Source organism: Aquarana catesbeiana, linkage group LG04 (genome assembly GCF_042186555.1).
Source record: "Aquarana catesbeiana isolate 2022-GZ linkage group LG04, ASM4218655v1, whole genome shotgun sequence".
In the NCBI taxonomy this organism is placed as follows: domain Eukaryota; kingdom Metazoa; phylum Chordata; class Amphibia; order Anura; family Ranidae; genus Aquarana; species Aquarana catesbeiana.
Window position 1 is genome coordinate 522,064,668 of NC_133327.1, and position 17,103 is coordinate 522,081,770.

Genomic DNA, 17,103 nt, shown 5'->3' on the forward strand with positions numbered 1-17,103 from the left:
ATAAAGGGCTATCGGCCTGAGAGGTGGGCGAAATATTGATATCGTATCGGCACAGAAAAAACGATATCAGTTGATCCCTAGTTCCGGGGTAGTCCAGCTGGAGAGGAGAGAACTGAATTTTGGTACTCTTTGGATTGCCAAGTCCTTTGTTAGGGACCCAGAATTTCAGAGATTCAAAGAGTTTTGGGTGAGAAGAACCTCCAAATCCTGATTACATGGACTTTGGTCCTAAAGCGGTTAACTCAGGTGCATCACAGTGCAGAAATTGACAAGGAAACAGAGGACAACTGCCTGAGAGAGAGAGAGAGAGAGAGAGAGAGAGAGAGAGAGAGAGAGAGAGAGAGAGAGAGAGAGAGAGAGAGAGCGCTGGACACAACTGAGTGAGCATAGTAAATAAAGCTTGGGACTGAGCCATAGTTGCTAAACCTGGGACCCCTGAAGCAGAGTTATGGACTATTTTCTTTTTGTTTGCTGAAGTAAGCTGTTTTGTTTTCTGGAATTGTTTGCAAATTTAATAAAGACTGCCACATTTACAAGCGGCTGGGGGTGATTCTGAGCTCCCACACAACAGTATGAAATACCACATGTTAACCTCCCTGGCGGTATGATTATTTCGGATTTTAGGTGCTGAAAGCGGTACAATTATTTTGCATGGAAATTTGGCGTTTTATATTGTAGGTCTGTAAATCTTAACAATAACACACTTAAATCTGTCCAAACCAGAGTCTAGTAGATATCCCGGGTATGATAAAGTTTGAAACACAAAAACATAAATTATAATATAATAAATAAAAATAAATAATTAAAAAAAATAAAAATAAATAGTAATAAAATAAATTTCCCCAGGATTCACTATCGCTCAATTCTGCAAGTGTTCTAATTTACTATCGCTGTTTTCTAGCTGGTCTAAAGCCACTTTTGATGTAAAGGGACACTTTTTGGTTGCTATGGACAATCTCCAGTTTCCAGGCAGAAAGAACAGTGTATATCATGTAAAACTGCATGCAGGGCACTGGACAAAGCACTGGGGACAAAAGGGATGTGAAATCATTTCATACAGTACTGTAATCTGTAAGATTACAGTACTGTATGTGTTATGATTTTTTTTTTTTTTTTTTTTTAATTGCCGCCAGGCTCCGCCCCCGTGCGTCGCGACGCTCGCAGGGAACGGAGCCTGGCAAGGAGAGGCTTCGGAGGAGGACGGAGCCCTCGGACACTGCGGGGGACATCGCAGGATCCCGGGGACAAGGTAAGTAAGGAGCACCAGGATCCTGCGATGTAATCCCGAGTGTGGCTCGGGGTTACCGCTAATGGTCCTGAATTTTAACCCCGAGCCACACTCGGGAAAACCGCCAGGGAGGCTAATGCACATGCAGCAATGGTCTGCAAAGATATGAAGAAGGTCTAAAGCATAATCAAAACTATGTCATTAAAACCAAATTTTCCTTTTTTTTACCATTAGAAGCAACATTTTTGTAGTTTTCTCTTTCAAGCATCCAGTTGACAGCATCATTCTGGTATGGACGGAGAACTGGTATCAAAGCTGGATGCTGCACATCCTCATTGAGAGTCTGTACTTCCTGCTGATGTGTTTGTCTTACATAGTCATACAGTTCTTCAATATTCTGTCTCTCTAGCTCTTGGTCCGACTCTTGGTCATCCTCTTCACTGATATCTGAAGGTAAGTAAAAAGTTTATGATTTCATTCTATTGATGGTCATAAACTTTGGTCATTTTCTAGCATATTAAATGTCTTTATATCAGCTTTCACATACATAAACAGCAGAGCGGATATAGGCAACCTACCACCAACAAATTGTATTAAAACTCTTGTTATCTTGATCCATTTTGTCATTTTTGTAATTGAAAGCTTGTTGAAAGGGGTCAACATTGTCACAAACAGTGTATAGCAGCATAAGAAACAAACATTCACAATGTTTGATTTTACAAGGGATAAAAAATCATGTCCGATGAACAGAAAAAGAGTAGAGCTAAACTTATTCAATAAATTGTCAGCAAACATGCATGCAGCTCACCAGTATGTTTGCTTTCATCAGAGTCTAATCTGTCACTTTACAGAATACCTTGACATGCTCATAAACCTACATAGAGTACAGCATGGTCACCAAACATTATATATTAGTAGTTCTTTAAAGAAAACATGTAGGCTACCATTGTTGAACCCTCTTTTTTGAAATGCCAACTGCTTGTGTACAAATCTTGGTAAAGATACTGAATTAAACTTGCGGTTGCCTTTCCACAATCATTTCCTGCTGCATTTATTAAGTGGTCAGCTTTCCACCCCAAGATGGCAAAACTTCAAAGATGTTCATAGACAATATTTTAACAAAGCTGTCAAAGTAAAAACTATTGCATGCACTGTTAGCCAGGCTTTTCTGGTTTTAGATTTTGCAGTCCAGCTCTCACTGACAACAAAGGCCCTGGGACTGGTGTGTTTTCCCAATCACTCTTCATCATCTTTGTGGCAAAATAGAATAAGAGCATCAAAAGGTAAAAAAAAAACAAAAAAACACTTTGTTCCTCACAAATACTAACAAAATACACAGACTTTTCTCAGAGTAAAATGTACTTCTTGGAATATCTCAGTTACATTAAAGGGAACATAAAAAGAAACAGCTGAAAATAAACCATATAACTAAACAATACACAGTGCATTTACAATGCTCGTTGTCATGGAACACTGAATCATGGTGCATTTGTGTATTTATTTTTACAGTGAGCAACATGAATTAACTCTTTCTTTTCAATTTAAAACAGATCTCTGCAAAGACATTTCAGTTACCGGTAGTTACAATGAAAAAAAAAAAAAAAATATTGACTACGTAAGCCTACACCTTCTTCAGGTCAGTATTTAGTAAATGCACCTTTAGCAACAGTTAGAGACTTGACCCCATGTGGATAGGCTTCCATGTAGCTTTGCACATATATGCACTGCAATTTTTCTCCAAAAGCTTATTTTTTTTATATTTTACGGGGGTTATGAGTGAAACTTTGTAAGTCCAGAAACAAATTTTCTATTGCACTGAGATTTGGGCTGTGGCTTGGCCATTACATAACATCAAAACAGTTTTTTTTTAAGCCAATCTTGTCTAGTTTTGGCTTTATTATTGGGGTCATTGCCTTATTGCAAGATAAACCTCCCTAGGCCGAAGTTTCTTGCAGACTGCAGCTGGTTTCTACCAGCTGGTTTTGCTGCATTCATCTGCCAAGATACAGTATTAGCTCACCAGGGATAGGACTTTCCTTACTGTTTTTTTTTCCCGAAGGCCAATGCTATCTTTAGACAAAATTCAGAATCAGCATCTACTTACCTGACTGAGATAAGAGAAACAAAGTGCACCAAACTAAGTGCAGTATATTAGAATAAGCTGAATTTATTAAGATAATCAGCCAAATGGCTACTCACATGACATCTGTGAGAAACAGACATGGATATGACAAGTGGATAGTCACTGGTTAATCCGGAGCTGAGACCAAGAAGCCGTCCCAGCGGGCTTGCAGTGGTGCGTCAGCAAAGGAATGTAAAGAGATGGTGCAGGCTGGCCCGATTCCTGCTGTGGCAGCGTGCGTACCAGCGTGGAGTGCAATTGAGAGGATCCGGAAATGACGTTGGGGCGTGTCAGATGACGCGTTTCAAAGCTTGCTGCTTTCTCATCATTATCTTAATAAATTCAGCTTATTCTAATATACTGCACTTAGTTGGTGCAGTGTTTCTCTTATCCTGTCTTCCAGAGTCTGCTTCGCTCTTAAGGGTGCTGCCATCAGTGCTTTAATTACTTATTTATGGACCTTTTTTAAACCGGGACTTCACCTAATATTGATCCATTGTTATATTCTTGTCATTTTAAACTTTTTTATCCTTATTTATTATGATACTGTATGATTGTGTTGTTTACAGTATGCCTCTTCCATAACACTGTGTATGCCTCAAATTCTTGCGCCATCTTCCCCTTTCTACTTTACCTGACTGAGATGCTGGCTCAAAGATGACACAATCACATAAATCCTGGCGCACGTACTGTTCACTTTGGTTTTCACAAAAGGCTGAATAAGATCAGTTTTTGCTGTAACCTCTCACCTTGTAACTTTGTGAACATGCTTTTTTGGAACAAATATATTGTTGCTGTATATTATATTATGTCAGGAATGTATTTATGTAGGCATGTGAAGTTACAGAAATGCCCACTTTATTTTGTCCACATAATTTTATAACACTGTCATGAATTCACTGCCATGAATCCATTCTAATTTTATTTATGTATTTTTTTTCAGTGGTTTCCTAGATAGATTCACAATATGCACAACAGTCTTATTCAGCATTTTTCCAATGTTGGACGTTATCAAGTACAAAGGACACATTTAGTCCATCTCAATTATGTTGGGATTCAGCAGCATGTATTTTGAGAACTATATAGAGTCCGATCTTTACAGATGGTAGAATTTGTTCTGAATTTCTTGCGTTTGTAAACTATCCACTTGTGGACGGATGGAGACACAAACATAGATATCCTTTGGTAAACCTCTGAGGAGCAATTTTCTTAAAAGTGATCTTGCAATAAACAACATTCTGTTTTGAATAGCAACATGATTTTAATTATAAGGCAGGGCCCACCCAATTCTGACTCACTCACATGTGTACCTAAATCAAGTAACCACATTTCGAAGATTTGATACCCTACTATTCCACAGTCTTTTTCCATCAATGATCTGGAATGTCTACATTCAGTGATGATATGGCAATGTAAAATCCTAGAGCTGCATGATTCTGGCTAAATGGAGAATCACAATTTCGATTCTCTCACGATTCTCGTGACGTAACATCTTTCACATTATACAAAAAAAAAAAAAAAAAAAAAAAAAAAGGGCTAACTTTACTGTTTGTTTTTTTTTTAATTTGTTAAAGTGTATTTTTTCCAAAATTATTGCGTTTCAAAGACCTCTGTGCAAATACAGTGTGACACAAAATATTGCAATAATCACCATTTTATTCTCTAGGGTCTCTACTAAAAAAAAATATATATATATATATATATATATATATATATATATATATATATATATATATATATATATATATATATATATATGCAGTATCTCACAAAAGTGAGTACACCCCTCACATTTTTGTAAATATTTTATTATATCTTTTCATGTGACAACACTCTCTACTAAAAATATATATATACAGTATCTCACAAAAGTGAGTACACCCCTCACATTTTTGTATATATTTTATTATATCTTTTCATGTGACAACACTGAAGAAATTACACTTTGCTACAATGTAAAAGTAGTGAGTGTACAGCTTGTATAACAGTGTAAATTTGCTGTCCCCTCAAAATAACTCAACACGCAGCCATTAATGTCTAAACTGCTGGCAACAAAAGTGAGTACATCCCTAAGTGAAAATGTCCAAATTGGGCCCAATAAGCCAATTTTGTGTGGCCACCAATAATTTTCCAGCACTGCCTTAACCCTCTTGGGCATGGAGTTCACCAGAGCTTCACAGGTTGCCACTGGAGTCCTCATCCACTCGTCCACTGGCAACAAAAGTGAGTACACCCCTAAGTGAAAATGTCCAAATTGGCCCAATTAGCCATCCCCCCTCCCCCGGTGTCACGTGACTCAGTGTTACAAGGTCTCAGGTGTGAATGGGGAGCAGGTGTGTTAAATTTGGTTTTATCGCTCTCACTCTCTCATACTGGTCACTGGAAGACAAGTGTGTCTTGCCTACAGTCAAGCATGGTGGTGGGAGTGTCATGGTCTGGGGCTGCATGAGTGCTGCCTGCACTGGGGAGCTACAGTTCATTGAGGGAACCATGAATGCTAACATGTACTGTGACATACTGAAGTAGAACATGATCCCCCTCCCTTCGGAGATTGGGCCGCAGGGCAGTATTCCAACATGATAATGACCCCAAACACACATCCAAGATGACCACTGCCTTGCTAAAGAAGCTGAGGGTAAAGGTGATGGACTGGCCAAGCATGTCTACAGACCTAAACCCTATTGAGCATCTGTGGGGCATCCTCAAACGGAAGGTGGAGGAGCGCAAGGTCTGTAACATCGACCAGCTCTGTGATGTCGTCAGTGGACGAGGACTCCAGTGGCAACCTGTGAAGCTCTGGTGAACTCCATGCCCAAGAGGGTTAAGGCAGTGCTGGAAAATCATTGGTGGCCACACAAAATATTGATACTTTGGGCCCAATTTGGACATTTTCACTTAGGGATGTACTCACTTTTGTTTCCAGCAGTTTAGACTTTAATGGCTGTGTGTTGAGTTATTTTGAGGGGACAGCCAGTTTACACTGTTATACAAGCTGTACACTCACTACTAGAGGTCGACCAATATGGGTTTTTCTCTGGCCGATGCCGATATTTAGAAATTGGGCCGGCCGACGGCCGATATATGATGCCAATTTTTGCGGCCGATATTTTAAGCCAATTTTTTTTTTTTTTGGCAGGTGGCGCTGGTTGCCACTGATTGGCACTGGCAGATGGCACTGGTTGGCACTGGCAGGTGGCACTGATTGGCACTGGCAGGTGGCACGGGCAGGTGGCATTGGTTGGCACTGGCAGTTGGCACTGATAGGGGCACTGGCAGGTGGCATTGGTTGGCACTGGCAGGTGGCACTGGCAGGTTTCACATTGAGCCAATTTGTCAGTTTCAGTTACACTATATGTGACTGAATGCAGAGATCAGCTGTCAGAACTCAGCGTGATGTCGGGGGAGGACAGGACCCGGGTGGGCGGGGTCCTGCAGCTATCAAACACCAGCCAACGATTGGGCTGCTGAAGAAAGTGGGTGGGGCCACATACACATAGCGTCCCGCCCAGATACCATCCTATTGGCTGGTGTTTGATATCTGGGTCCCGCCCATCCTGGGTACCGCCCACCCCCCCGACATCACGCTGAATTCTGACAGCTCCTCTCTCTGCATTCAGTTGCAAATCAGTTTCACACACTGAGCACAGAGCCGCTCAGTGTGTAACTGTCAGTGGAGTGTGGGGAAGGGAGGTAATCAGCCGATTTTTGCACAAAAATCGGCCGATACCGATTTCTTAAAAAAGGCCAAATATCGGCTGATATATCGGTCGACCTCTACTTACTACTTTACATTGTAGCAAAGTGTCATTTCTTCAGTGTTGTCACATGAAAAGATATAATAAAAATATTTACAAAAATGTGAGGGGTGTACTCACTTTTGTGAGATACTGTATATATAATGTTTGGGAGTTCTAAGTAATTTTCTAGCGAAAAATACTGATTTTAACTTGTAAGCAACAAGTGTCCGAAAAAGGTTTAGTCTTTAACCACTTAAGCCCCGGACCATTTGGCTGCCTAAAGACCAGAGGACTTTTTACAATTTGTCACTGCGCTGCTTTAACTGGTAATTGCGCGGTCATGCAAAGTTGTACCCAAACTAAATTTGCGTCCTTTTTTTCCCACAAATAGAGCTTTCTTTTGATGGTATTTGATTGCCTCTGCTATTTTCATTTTTTGTGATATAAACGGAAAAAGACTGAAAATTTTGAAAAAAAAAAAAAAAAAAGATATTTTCTACTTTTTTGTTATAAGAAAAATCCAACTCAATTTTAGTCATACAATTAGGCCAAAATGTATTCAGCCACATGTCTTTGGTAAAAAAATGTCAATGAGCGTATATTTATTGGTTTTCGCAAAAGTTATAGCGTCTACAAACTAGGGTACATTTTCTGGAATTTACACAGCTTTTAGTTTATGACTGCCTACCTCATTTCTTGAGGTGCTAAAATGGCAGTGCAGTACAACCCCCCCCCCCCCCCCCAAATGACCCCATTTTGGAAAGTAGACACCCCAAGGAAATTCCTGAGAGGCATGTTGAGCTGATTAAATTTTTTTTTTGTCCCAAGTGATTGAATAATGACAAAAAAAACAAAATTTTTACAAAAAGTTGTCACTAAGTGATATATTGCTCACACATGCCATGGTTATATGTGGAATTGCCCCCTAAAATACATTTTGCTGCTTCTCCTGAGTATGGGGATAAAAATTTACACCCTTAGAAATTCTGAAGGCGGTGCTTGGTTTTTCAGGGTCTCGTACGCGGCTAGGCTCCCAAAAAGTCTCACACATGTGGTATCCCCGTACTCAGGAGACGCAACATAATGTATTTTGCAGTGTAATTTCACATATTCCCATGGCATGTTTGAGCAATATATCATTTAGTGAAAACCTTTGAGCAAAAAAAAAAAAAAAAAAAAAAAGTCTTTTTCCCGCAACTTTTGTCAAAATATAAAATATTTAATGGACTCGACATTCCTCTCAGCAAATAGCTTGGGGTGTCTACTTTCCAAAATGGGGTCATTTGGGGGGGTTTAGAACTGTCCTGGCATTTTATGCACAACATTTAGAAGCTTATGTCACAAATCACCCACTCTTCTAACCACTTGAAGACAAAGCCCTGTCTGACAATTTTTGTTTACATGAAAATTTTTTTTTTTTTTGCAAGAAAATTACTTTGAACCCCCAAACATTATATATTTTTTTTAAAGCAAAGGCACTACAGATTAAACCGGTGGGTGTTTCATTTTTTTTTTGCAGTATTTGTGCAGCAATTTTTCAAGCGCATTTTTTTTGAAAAAGCACACTTTTTTAATTTTAATGCACTACAACACACTATAATGCCCAAATGTTTGATGAAATAAAAAAGATGCTCTTAGGCCAAGTACATGGATACCAAACACGATATGCTTTAAAATTGCGCACAAACGTGCAGTGGCAACAAGCTACATATATTTTTAAAAGCCTTTAAAAGTCTTTACAGGTTACCACTTTAGATTTACAGAGGAGGTCTACTGCTAAAATTACTGCCCTCAATCTGACCTTCGCGGTGATACCTTACCTGCATGGTGCAATTGCTGTTTACATATGACGCCAGGCCGACGCTTGCGTTCGCCTTTGCGCAGGACCAGGAGGGGTCAGGGGTGCTTTTTTTTCTTTTTTAATTATTTATTTTAGTTTTTTATTTTATTTTTAAACTGTTCCTTTTATTTTTTTTATTTTTTTATCATTTTTATTGTTATCACAGGGAATTTAAATAACCCCTTTGATAGCAAAAGGTAGTGACAGGTACTCTTTTTTGAAAAAATTGGGGTCTATTAGACCCTAGATCTCTCCTTTGCCCTATCGGTGTGATAAAATGCTTTCCCAATCTCCCAATGGTGCTGTTTATTTCCGGCAAAATCTAAGTCATGAAATGCTCGTAGCTTCCGGTTTCAAAGGCCACAGAGATGATTGGAGCCGTTCTGGTCTCTGAGCAGCTCTATGGTCAGCTGGCAGAACCACCGGCTGCATTCTCAGGTTCACTGTTGGCACAGGACAGCCAGAAAAAAACATGGAAGACGGTGGGGGGGGGGTAATTCCCTCCCACTGCAAAAGCAGTCTAGAGGCTAATTAGTCGCTAGGATTGCTTTTACACAAAAGCCGACTGCTGGCTGAAAAGAATGATACCAAGATGATACCTAAACCCGCAGGCATCATTCTGGTATAACCAAAGTCCAGCGACATACCAGTACGTTGGGCATATATTGTAATCTTTTTTTTCATGCAGCCTGTAGGCTGAACGAAAAAAAGAGAATGATCAGTGGGTATGCCCACTATTAGAATACCGCCCTTCATCCACCCACTTCTAATGATGGGCATACATGCACCATTTTGTTTTAAACAGTGGTGGTGAAATCACCTCCTACAGCGATGGAGTCGCGGCTTTATGTATCGTGGGAGCAAACGCTGTTGCTGTCAAGATAAATAAATCCGTGCTGCAGCTGAATGGCGTACCTGCTAAGCAAATGATGGTCAACAATAAAACAAAAGTAACATTACAGTATGTGACAACACCGATGAAATTACATTTTGCTACAATGTAAAGTAGTGAATGTACAGCTTGTGTAACAGTGTAAATTGGCTGTCCCCTCAAAATAACTCAAACACACAGCCATTAATGTCTAAACCACTGGCAACAAAAATGAGTACACCCTTAAGTAAAAAAGGCCAAATTGGACCCAAAGTGTCAATATTTTGTGTGGCCACCATTATTTTCCAGCAATGCCTTAACAGTCTTGGGCATGGAGTTCACCAGAGCTTCACAGGATGCCACTGGAGTCCTCTTCAACTCCTCCATGATGAAAAACACAGAGCTGGTGGATGTTAGAGACCTTGCGCTCCTCCACCTTCCATTTGAGGATGCTGCACAGATGTTAAATAGGGTTTAGATCTAGAGAAATGCTTGGCCAGTCCATCACCTTTACCCTCAGCTTCTTTAGCAAGGCAGTGGTCATCTTGTAGGTGTGTTTCGAGTTATGTTATGTTGGAATACTACCCTGCGGCCCCGTCTCCGAAGAGAGGGATCATGCTCTTCTTCATTATGTCACAGTACATGTTGGCATTCATGGTTCCCTCAATGAACTGTAGCTCCCCAGTGCCGGCAGCAATCATGCAGCCCCAGACCATGACACTTTCACCACCATGCTTAACTGTAGGCAAGACACACTTGTTTTTGTACTCCTCACCTGGTTGCCACCACACACGCTTGACACCATCTGAACCAAATAAGTTTATCTTGGTCTCATCAGACCACAGGACATGGTTCCAGTAATCCATGTCCTTAGTCTGCTTTTCTTCAGCAAACTGTTTGCAGGCTTTCTTGTGCATCATCTTTGGAAGAGGCTTCCTTCTGAGATGACAGTCATGCAGACCAATTTGATGCAGTGTGCGGCGTATGGTCTGAGCACTGACAGGCTGGCCCCCCTCACCCTTTCAACCTCTTCAGCAATTATACATCTATTTTCCAAAGACAACCTCTGGATATGATGCCGAGCATGTGCACTCAACTTCTTTGGTCGACCATGGTGAGGCCTGTTCTGAGTGGAACCTGTCCTGTTAAACTGCTGTATGGTCTTGGCCACCATGCTGTAGCACAGTCTCAGGGTCTTGGCAATCTTCTTATAGCCCAGGCCATCTTTATGTAGAGCAACAATTTTTTTTTTTCAGATACTCAGAGAGTTCTTTGCCATGAGGTGCCATGTTGAACTTCCAGTGACCAGTATGAGAGAGTGAGAGCGATAACACCAAATTTAACACACCTGCTCCCCATTCACACGAGACATTGTAACACTAACGAGTCACATGACACTACGGAGAGAAAATGTCTAATTGGGCCTAATTTTGACATTTTCACTTAGGGGTGTACTCACGTTTGTTACCAGCGGTTTAGAAATAAATGGCTGTGTGTATATATATATATATATATATATATATATATATATATATATATATATATATATATATATATATATATATATATATATATATATATATATATATATATATATATATATATAATTAATGTGACAGGTGCACTTTGCACCATATTGTCCATGACAGGACAGATTGAGGCACGATCCTGAGAGAGAGGCAGTCTGCGACAGACAGAGCAGCTGGGACGCTGCAGAAAAGACACAGAGCTGAAGTACAGAGGGTGTTCATGAGCACTGGATGTGTTTGATGGTCAGGAAGACCAAAACTACTAAGTTGAGCAGTAAAGCTGCACAGAAAGCCACAAGGCTGAATGTTGTTTTTTCCTTATCGTATTAATGGTGAGAACCACCTGCGTGGAGAGATATCCATGTGAACTTTTTGTGTTACTTTTAAATAAAAGTGGTCAGAAAAGGCCCTAAAACGTACTTCTAGAGTGGAGTAAACTCACCGTTTGGCACTACCAATGAGCTACAAATTCCCCAATGTGTCACAATATATAATGTATATATATATACACACACACTGGATTTAATTTTTTTTTGCTTTGAATAGTTTTACTGCATAAAGTGTAAAGTGCTTTTCCCACCTGGAATGGTGATGTTATTGAATTTTTCCATCATACGCTGAATGATAACACCAGATTTTTTCATTCTTCTATGTCCTTCACTTAGAAATTCAGGTTTAGATAAGCACGATTCCAGCAAATAGATCCCAACCTGAAAATAGAACACAATACAATACATTGATGCAAAATTAACCCAACATACTGTATAAGGAGGAATAACACACACAAAGAAATCCAAACAGATCCTCACACTTAAAGCTGGCACACTCCTGTTTGCAAGTTTGCATGCTCCGAGATCCCTAAACCTAGGGCCCAAATAGCAACTTCGGCTTCCTAACCACACCTCAGGTCTGCCTTCACACTCGTGCTAAGCCACTGAGCCTGCTTGATGCATTTGGTGGCCTACAGGAAGGGTGGGGGAGGTGAAAAAGAAGAACAACCAAAAAAGTTGTGCAAGCTATATAGTTTGGCCCTAGACGTTTTTGGCAATCCGGGGGTACTGTGAAATTGTAAAATGCTACCAGCCGTCAGGGAGGAGGAGGGGTTGCTTTGAGGATTGTTTTGAGAGGAAACAGTTTCCCATGGGTTCCTTTTTAAAGTAAAACTTAGGCCTCCTGTCAAAGAGAAGTGAATGCTACAGCCCTTAACCACTTCAGCCCCGGAAGGTTTTACCCCCTAATGACCAGGCCATTTTTTGAGATACGGCACTGCGTTACTTTAACTGACAATTGCGCAGTCGTGCGATACTGTACCCAAACACAACTGATGTCATTTTTTTTCCCAAAAATAGAGCTTTCTTTTGGTGGTATTTAATTACCCAGTTTTTATTTGTTGCGCTATAAATAGAGCAACAATTTTGTAAAAAAAAACAATATTTTTTTACTTTCTGCTATAAAACATATCCAATAAAAAATATGTAAAAAATCTAATTTCTTCATCAGTTTAGGCCAATACAGTCAGGTCCATAAATATTGGGGACGTCGACTCAATTCTAATCTTTTTGGCTCTATACACCACCACAATGGATTTGAAATGAAACAAACAATATGTACTTTAACTGCAGACTTTCAGCTTTAATTTGAGGGTATTTACATCCAAATCAGGTGAACGGTGTAGGAATTACAACAGTTTGTGTATGTGCCTCCCACTTTTTAAGGGACCAAAAGTAATGGGACAATTGGTTGCTCAGCTGTTCCATAGCCAAGTGTGTGTTATTCCCTCATTATCCCATTTACAAGGAGCAGATAAAAGGTCCGGAGTTCATTTCAAGTGTTGTATTTGCATTTGGAATCTGTTGCTGTCAACTCTCAATATGATCCAAAGAACTATCACTATCAGTGAAACAAGCCATCATTAGGCTGAAAAAACAAAACAAACCCATCAGAGAGATAGCAAAAACATTAGGTGTGGCCAAATCAACTGTTTGGAACATCCTTAAAAAGAAAGAACGCACCGGTGAGCTCAGCAACACAAAAAGACCCGAAAGACCACAGAAAACAACTGTGGTGGATGACCGAAGAATTCTTTCCCTGGTGAAGAAAACACCCTTCACAACAGTTGGCAAGATCAAGAACACTCTACAGGAGGTAGGTGTATGTGTGTCAAAGTCAACAATCAAGAGAAGACTTCACCAGAGTGAATACAGAGGCTCACCACAAGATGTAAACCATTGATGAGCCTCAAAAACAGGAAGGCCAGATTAGAGTTTGCCAGACAATATCAGAAAAAGCCTACACAGTTCTGGAACAACATCCTATGGACATATGAGACCAAGATCGACTTGTACCAGAGTGATTGGAAGAGAAGAGTATGGAGAAGGAAAGGAGCTGCTCATGATCCAAAACATACCACCTCATCCGTGAAGCATGGTGGTGGTAGTGTCATGGCGTGGGCACGCCCCCACCGCCCCAGTGTGAAAGGGGCCTAAGTTGCTCGCTAACAAGGTGGACTATAGACTGTGATTTGTAGTATACACAGAATAGTGTACATGACCACAAATAATGTGCACTGTCTGTTCGAAACAAATAGAAGTAAAGGTGGAAAAAATTTGGTTTAGGAGCTCAAATGACATTTCAAGGAGGCAGAAAAACACAGTAATCAACTAGATCATGAAAAATAGGGCCATCAAGTAGTGAATATGTACGTTTAATTTTGTCAGGATAAGGATATTGTTTAGTGTCACTTTAAAATATCTCTTCATAGAAACAAACTGTATTTTAACATAAATTTTGTTGTGAAGAGCATAGGACTAAAGAGTGCAGATTAAGGGTACAGTATATGTACATACAGTGCCTTGAAAAAGTATTCATACCCCTTGACATTTTCAACATTTTGTCATGTTACAACCAAAAATGCAAATGTATTTTATTGGGATTGTATGTGATAGACCAACACAAAGTGGGACATAATTGTAAAGTGGAAGGAAAATGATGAATGGTTTTACAAATTGTTTACAAATAAATATCTAAAAAGTGTGGTATGCATTTGTATTCAGCCCCCTTTACTTTGATACCCCTAACTAAAACCTAGTGGAACCAGTTGCCTTTAGAAGTCACCTAATTAGTGAATAGATTCCACCTGTGTGTAACTTAATCTCAGTATAAATACAGCTGTTCTGTGAAGCCCTCAGAGGTTTGTTATAGAAGCTTAGTGAACAAACAGCATCATGAAGGCCAAGGAACACACCAGACAGGTAGGGGACAAAGTTGTGGAGAAGTTTAAAGCAGGGTTAGGTTATAAAAAAAATATCCCAAGCTTTGAACATCTCACAGAGCACTGTTCAATCCATCATCTGAAAATGGAAAGAGTATGGCACAACTGCAAACCTACCAAGACATGGCCGTCCACCTAAACTGACAGACCGGGCAAGGAGAGCATTAATCAGAGAAGCAGCCATGATAACTCTGGAAGAGCTGTAGAGATCTACAGCTCAGGTGGGAGAATCTGTCCACAGGACAACTATTAGTCGTGCACTCCACAAATTTGGCCTTTATGGAAGAGTGGCAAGAAGAAAGCTATTGTTGAAAGAAAGCCATAAGAAGTCCTGTTTGCGAGAAGCCATGTGGGGGACACAGCAAACACGTGGAAGAAGGTGCTCTGGTCAGTTGAGATCAAAATTGAACTTTTTAGCCTAAAAGCAAAATTGTATGTGTGGCGGAAAATTATCATCCTGAACACACCATCCACACCCGGAAACATGGTGGTGGCAGCATCATGGTGTGGGGATGCTTTTCTTCAGGGACAGGGAAGCTGGTCAGAGTTGATTTGAAGATGGATAGAGCCAAATTCAGGGATATCTTATGCTGCGTACACACGACCGGTTTTGCCGTCGGAATAAACCCTGAAGGTTTCTCCGACGAACTCTGACGGAATTTCATTCAAGTGGTCTTGCCTAAACATGGTCAAACCAAAGTCCGACCGTCTAGAACGCGGCGACATACAGCACGTACAACGGGACTAGAAAAAGGAAGTTCAATAGCCAGTAGCTTTCGCCTCGTACTTGCTTCAGAGCAAGCGTCATTTTTGGTCCGTCGGAACAGCATACAGACGAGCGGTTTTCCCGATAGGAATTGGTTCCGTCGGAAATATTTAGAACGTGTTCGAGGCACATACACAATCTGAATAGACGATGAAAAGCTTCCGTCTGACTTTTTCTGTCGGACATTCCGCTCGTGTGTACGCGGCTTTAGAAGAAAACCTGTTAGAGTCTGCAAAAGCCTTGAGACTGGGGCGGAGGTTCACCTTCCAGCAGGACAATGACCCTAAACATACAGCCAGAGCTACAATGGAATGGTTTAGATCAAAGCATATTCATGTGTTAGAATGGCCCAGTCAAAGTCCAGACCTGAATTGAGAATCTGTTGCAAGACTTGAAAATTGCTGTTCAGAAACTCTCCATCCAATCTGACAAAGCTTGAGCTATTTTGCAAAGACGAATGGGCAAAAATGTCACTCTCTAGATGTGCAAAGCTGGTAGAGACATACCCAAAAAGACTTGCAGCTGTAATTGCAGTGAAAGGTGGTTCTACAAAGTATTGACACAGGGGGACTGAATACAAATGCACGCCACACTTTTCACATATTTATTTGTAAAACATTTTGAAAACCATTTATCATTTTCCTTCCACTTCACAATTATGTGTCACTTTGTGTTGGTCTATCACATAAAATCCCAATAAAATACATTCTTGTTTTTCGTTGTAACATGAAAAAATGTGGAAAATTTCAAGGGGTGTGATTACTTTTTCAAGGCACTGTAGGCATATGAAAATATGGCAACAAGTACACAGGATCTCTTAACATTTACATGCCAACACAAGTTCAGTGTTAATACAGCATATTGGTTTCTAGGATACAACCGGTTATTGCCGCCTAGTGTCCTCCCATGCTTTGACGCAGGTGGCTTTTGTACTCCAATAGTGTATGACTGTGCTACACACATGTATACATAATTTCCATGTGTACAGCATAACATACAGTTCAAACACACCCTTGATATTACTGATTTCTGATTGGGACTCTAAAACAAAGTTAATACTGCAGCTGCAGGAACAGATTCACAGGACTCAATCATTGTGTTTAAAATGTCCGTTCAGTGAAAATTTATTATTACATGTTATTTTATATATAGATAAGAAAGGAGTGTTGTGAGATGTTATTAAAAACTAACAAATAGAAATATGTTATTAGACTGAGACTGAGTGGAATGCGGTATGGGAAACCTGTGTTCCGTGCTCATTTTCTGCACCACGTTCAAAACTCGCTGTGTTAGAGATCTGCAGCAGGTGTCAGTTTAAAGTTAATGAGACCCCAAACACAGATAGCAAATGCAGTGTGTTTGTCTGTACCAGATTGCACAGTACATTTTTAAATGTAGTGCCTGCACTACTTTTGGTGCGATTTTAGCCCATTTCAACACAAACGCGTTCCTGGGCAATTTCTGGTGTTAACCAGTCCTTAGAGATCACAGTACAAGTTTACTGGTATTTACTCAGCTGTGAACCTATAGAAAGCAATACACTTGTGTACCAGTGATCAATCAGCACAATCACATACAATAAACATATAATAATAAATAACCTGTGATAAATTAATTGCTAGCCAACACCTATAAGGCTGGGTTCACTCTATTGCAAACTGGATGCCGGTTTCCCTGCATCCAATTTGCATAGCAGGAGATTGTGACCGACTCTCTACAGAGCTGGTTCACACATCTGT

At 40.2% G+C, this 17,103-nt stretch overlaps 1 protein-coding gene across 2 annotated transcripts in view; it reads right to left on the reverse strand.

The window, feature by feature from the left end:
* The window catches only part of SHPRH (SNF2 histone linker PHD RING helicase), a 194,231-nt gene that overhangs the window by 160,671 nt on the left and 16,457 nt on the right, over window positions 1–17,103 (reverse strand). For both annotated transcript variants that reach the window (XR_012243953.1, XM_073627811.1), the window contains exons 3-4: window positions 11,908–12,037; window positions 1,457–1,675 (exon numbers count right to left, since the gene is read on the reverse strand). Coding sequence is in view for 1 of the 2 variants with exons in the window: in XM_073627811.1 (XP_073483912.1) it covers window positions 1,457–1,675; window positions 11,908–12,037 (349 nt within the window). In the remaining variant the exon portion in view is untranslated. The remainder of the gene's footprint in view (window positions 1–1,456; window positions 1,676–11,907; window positions 12,038–17,103) is intronic.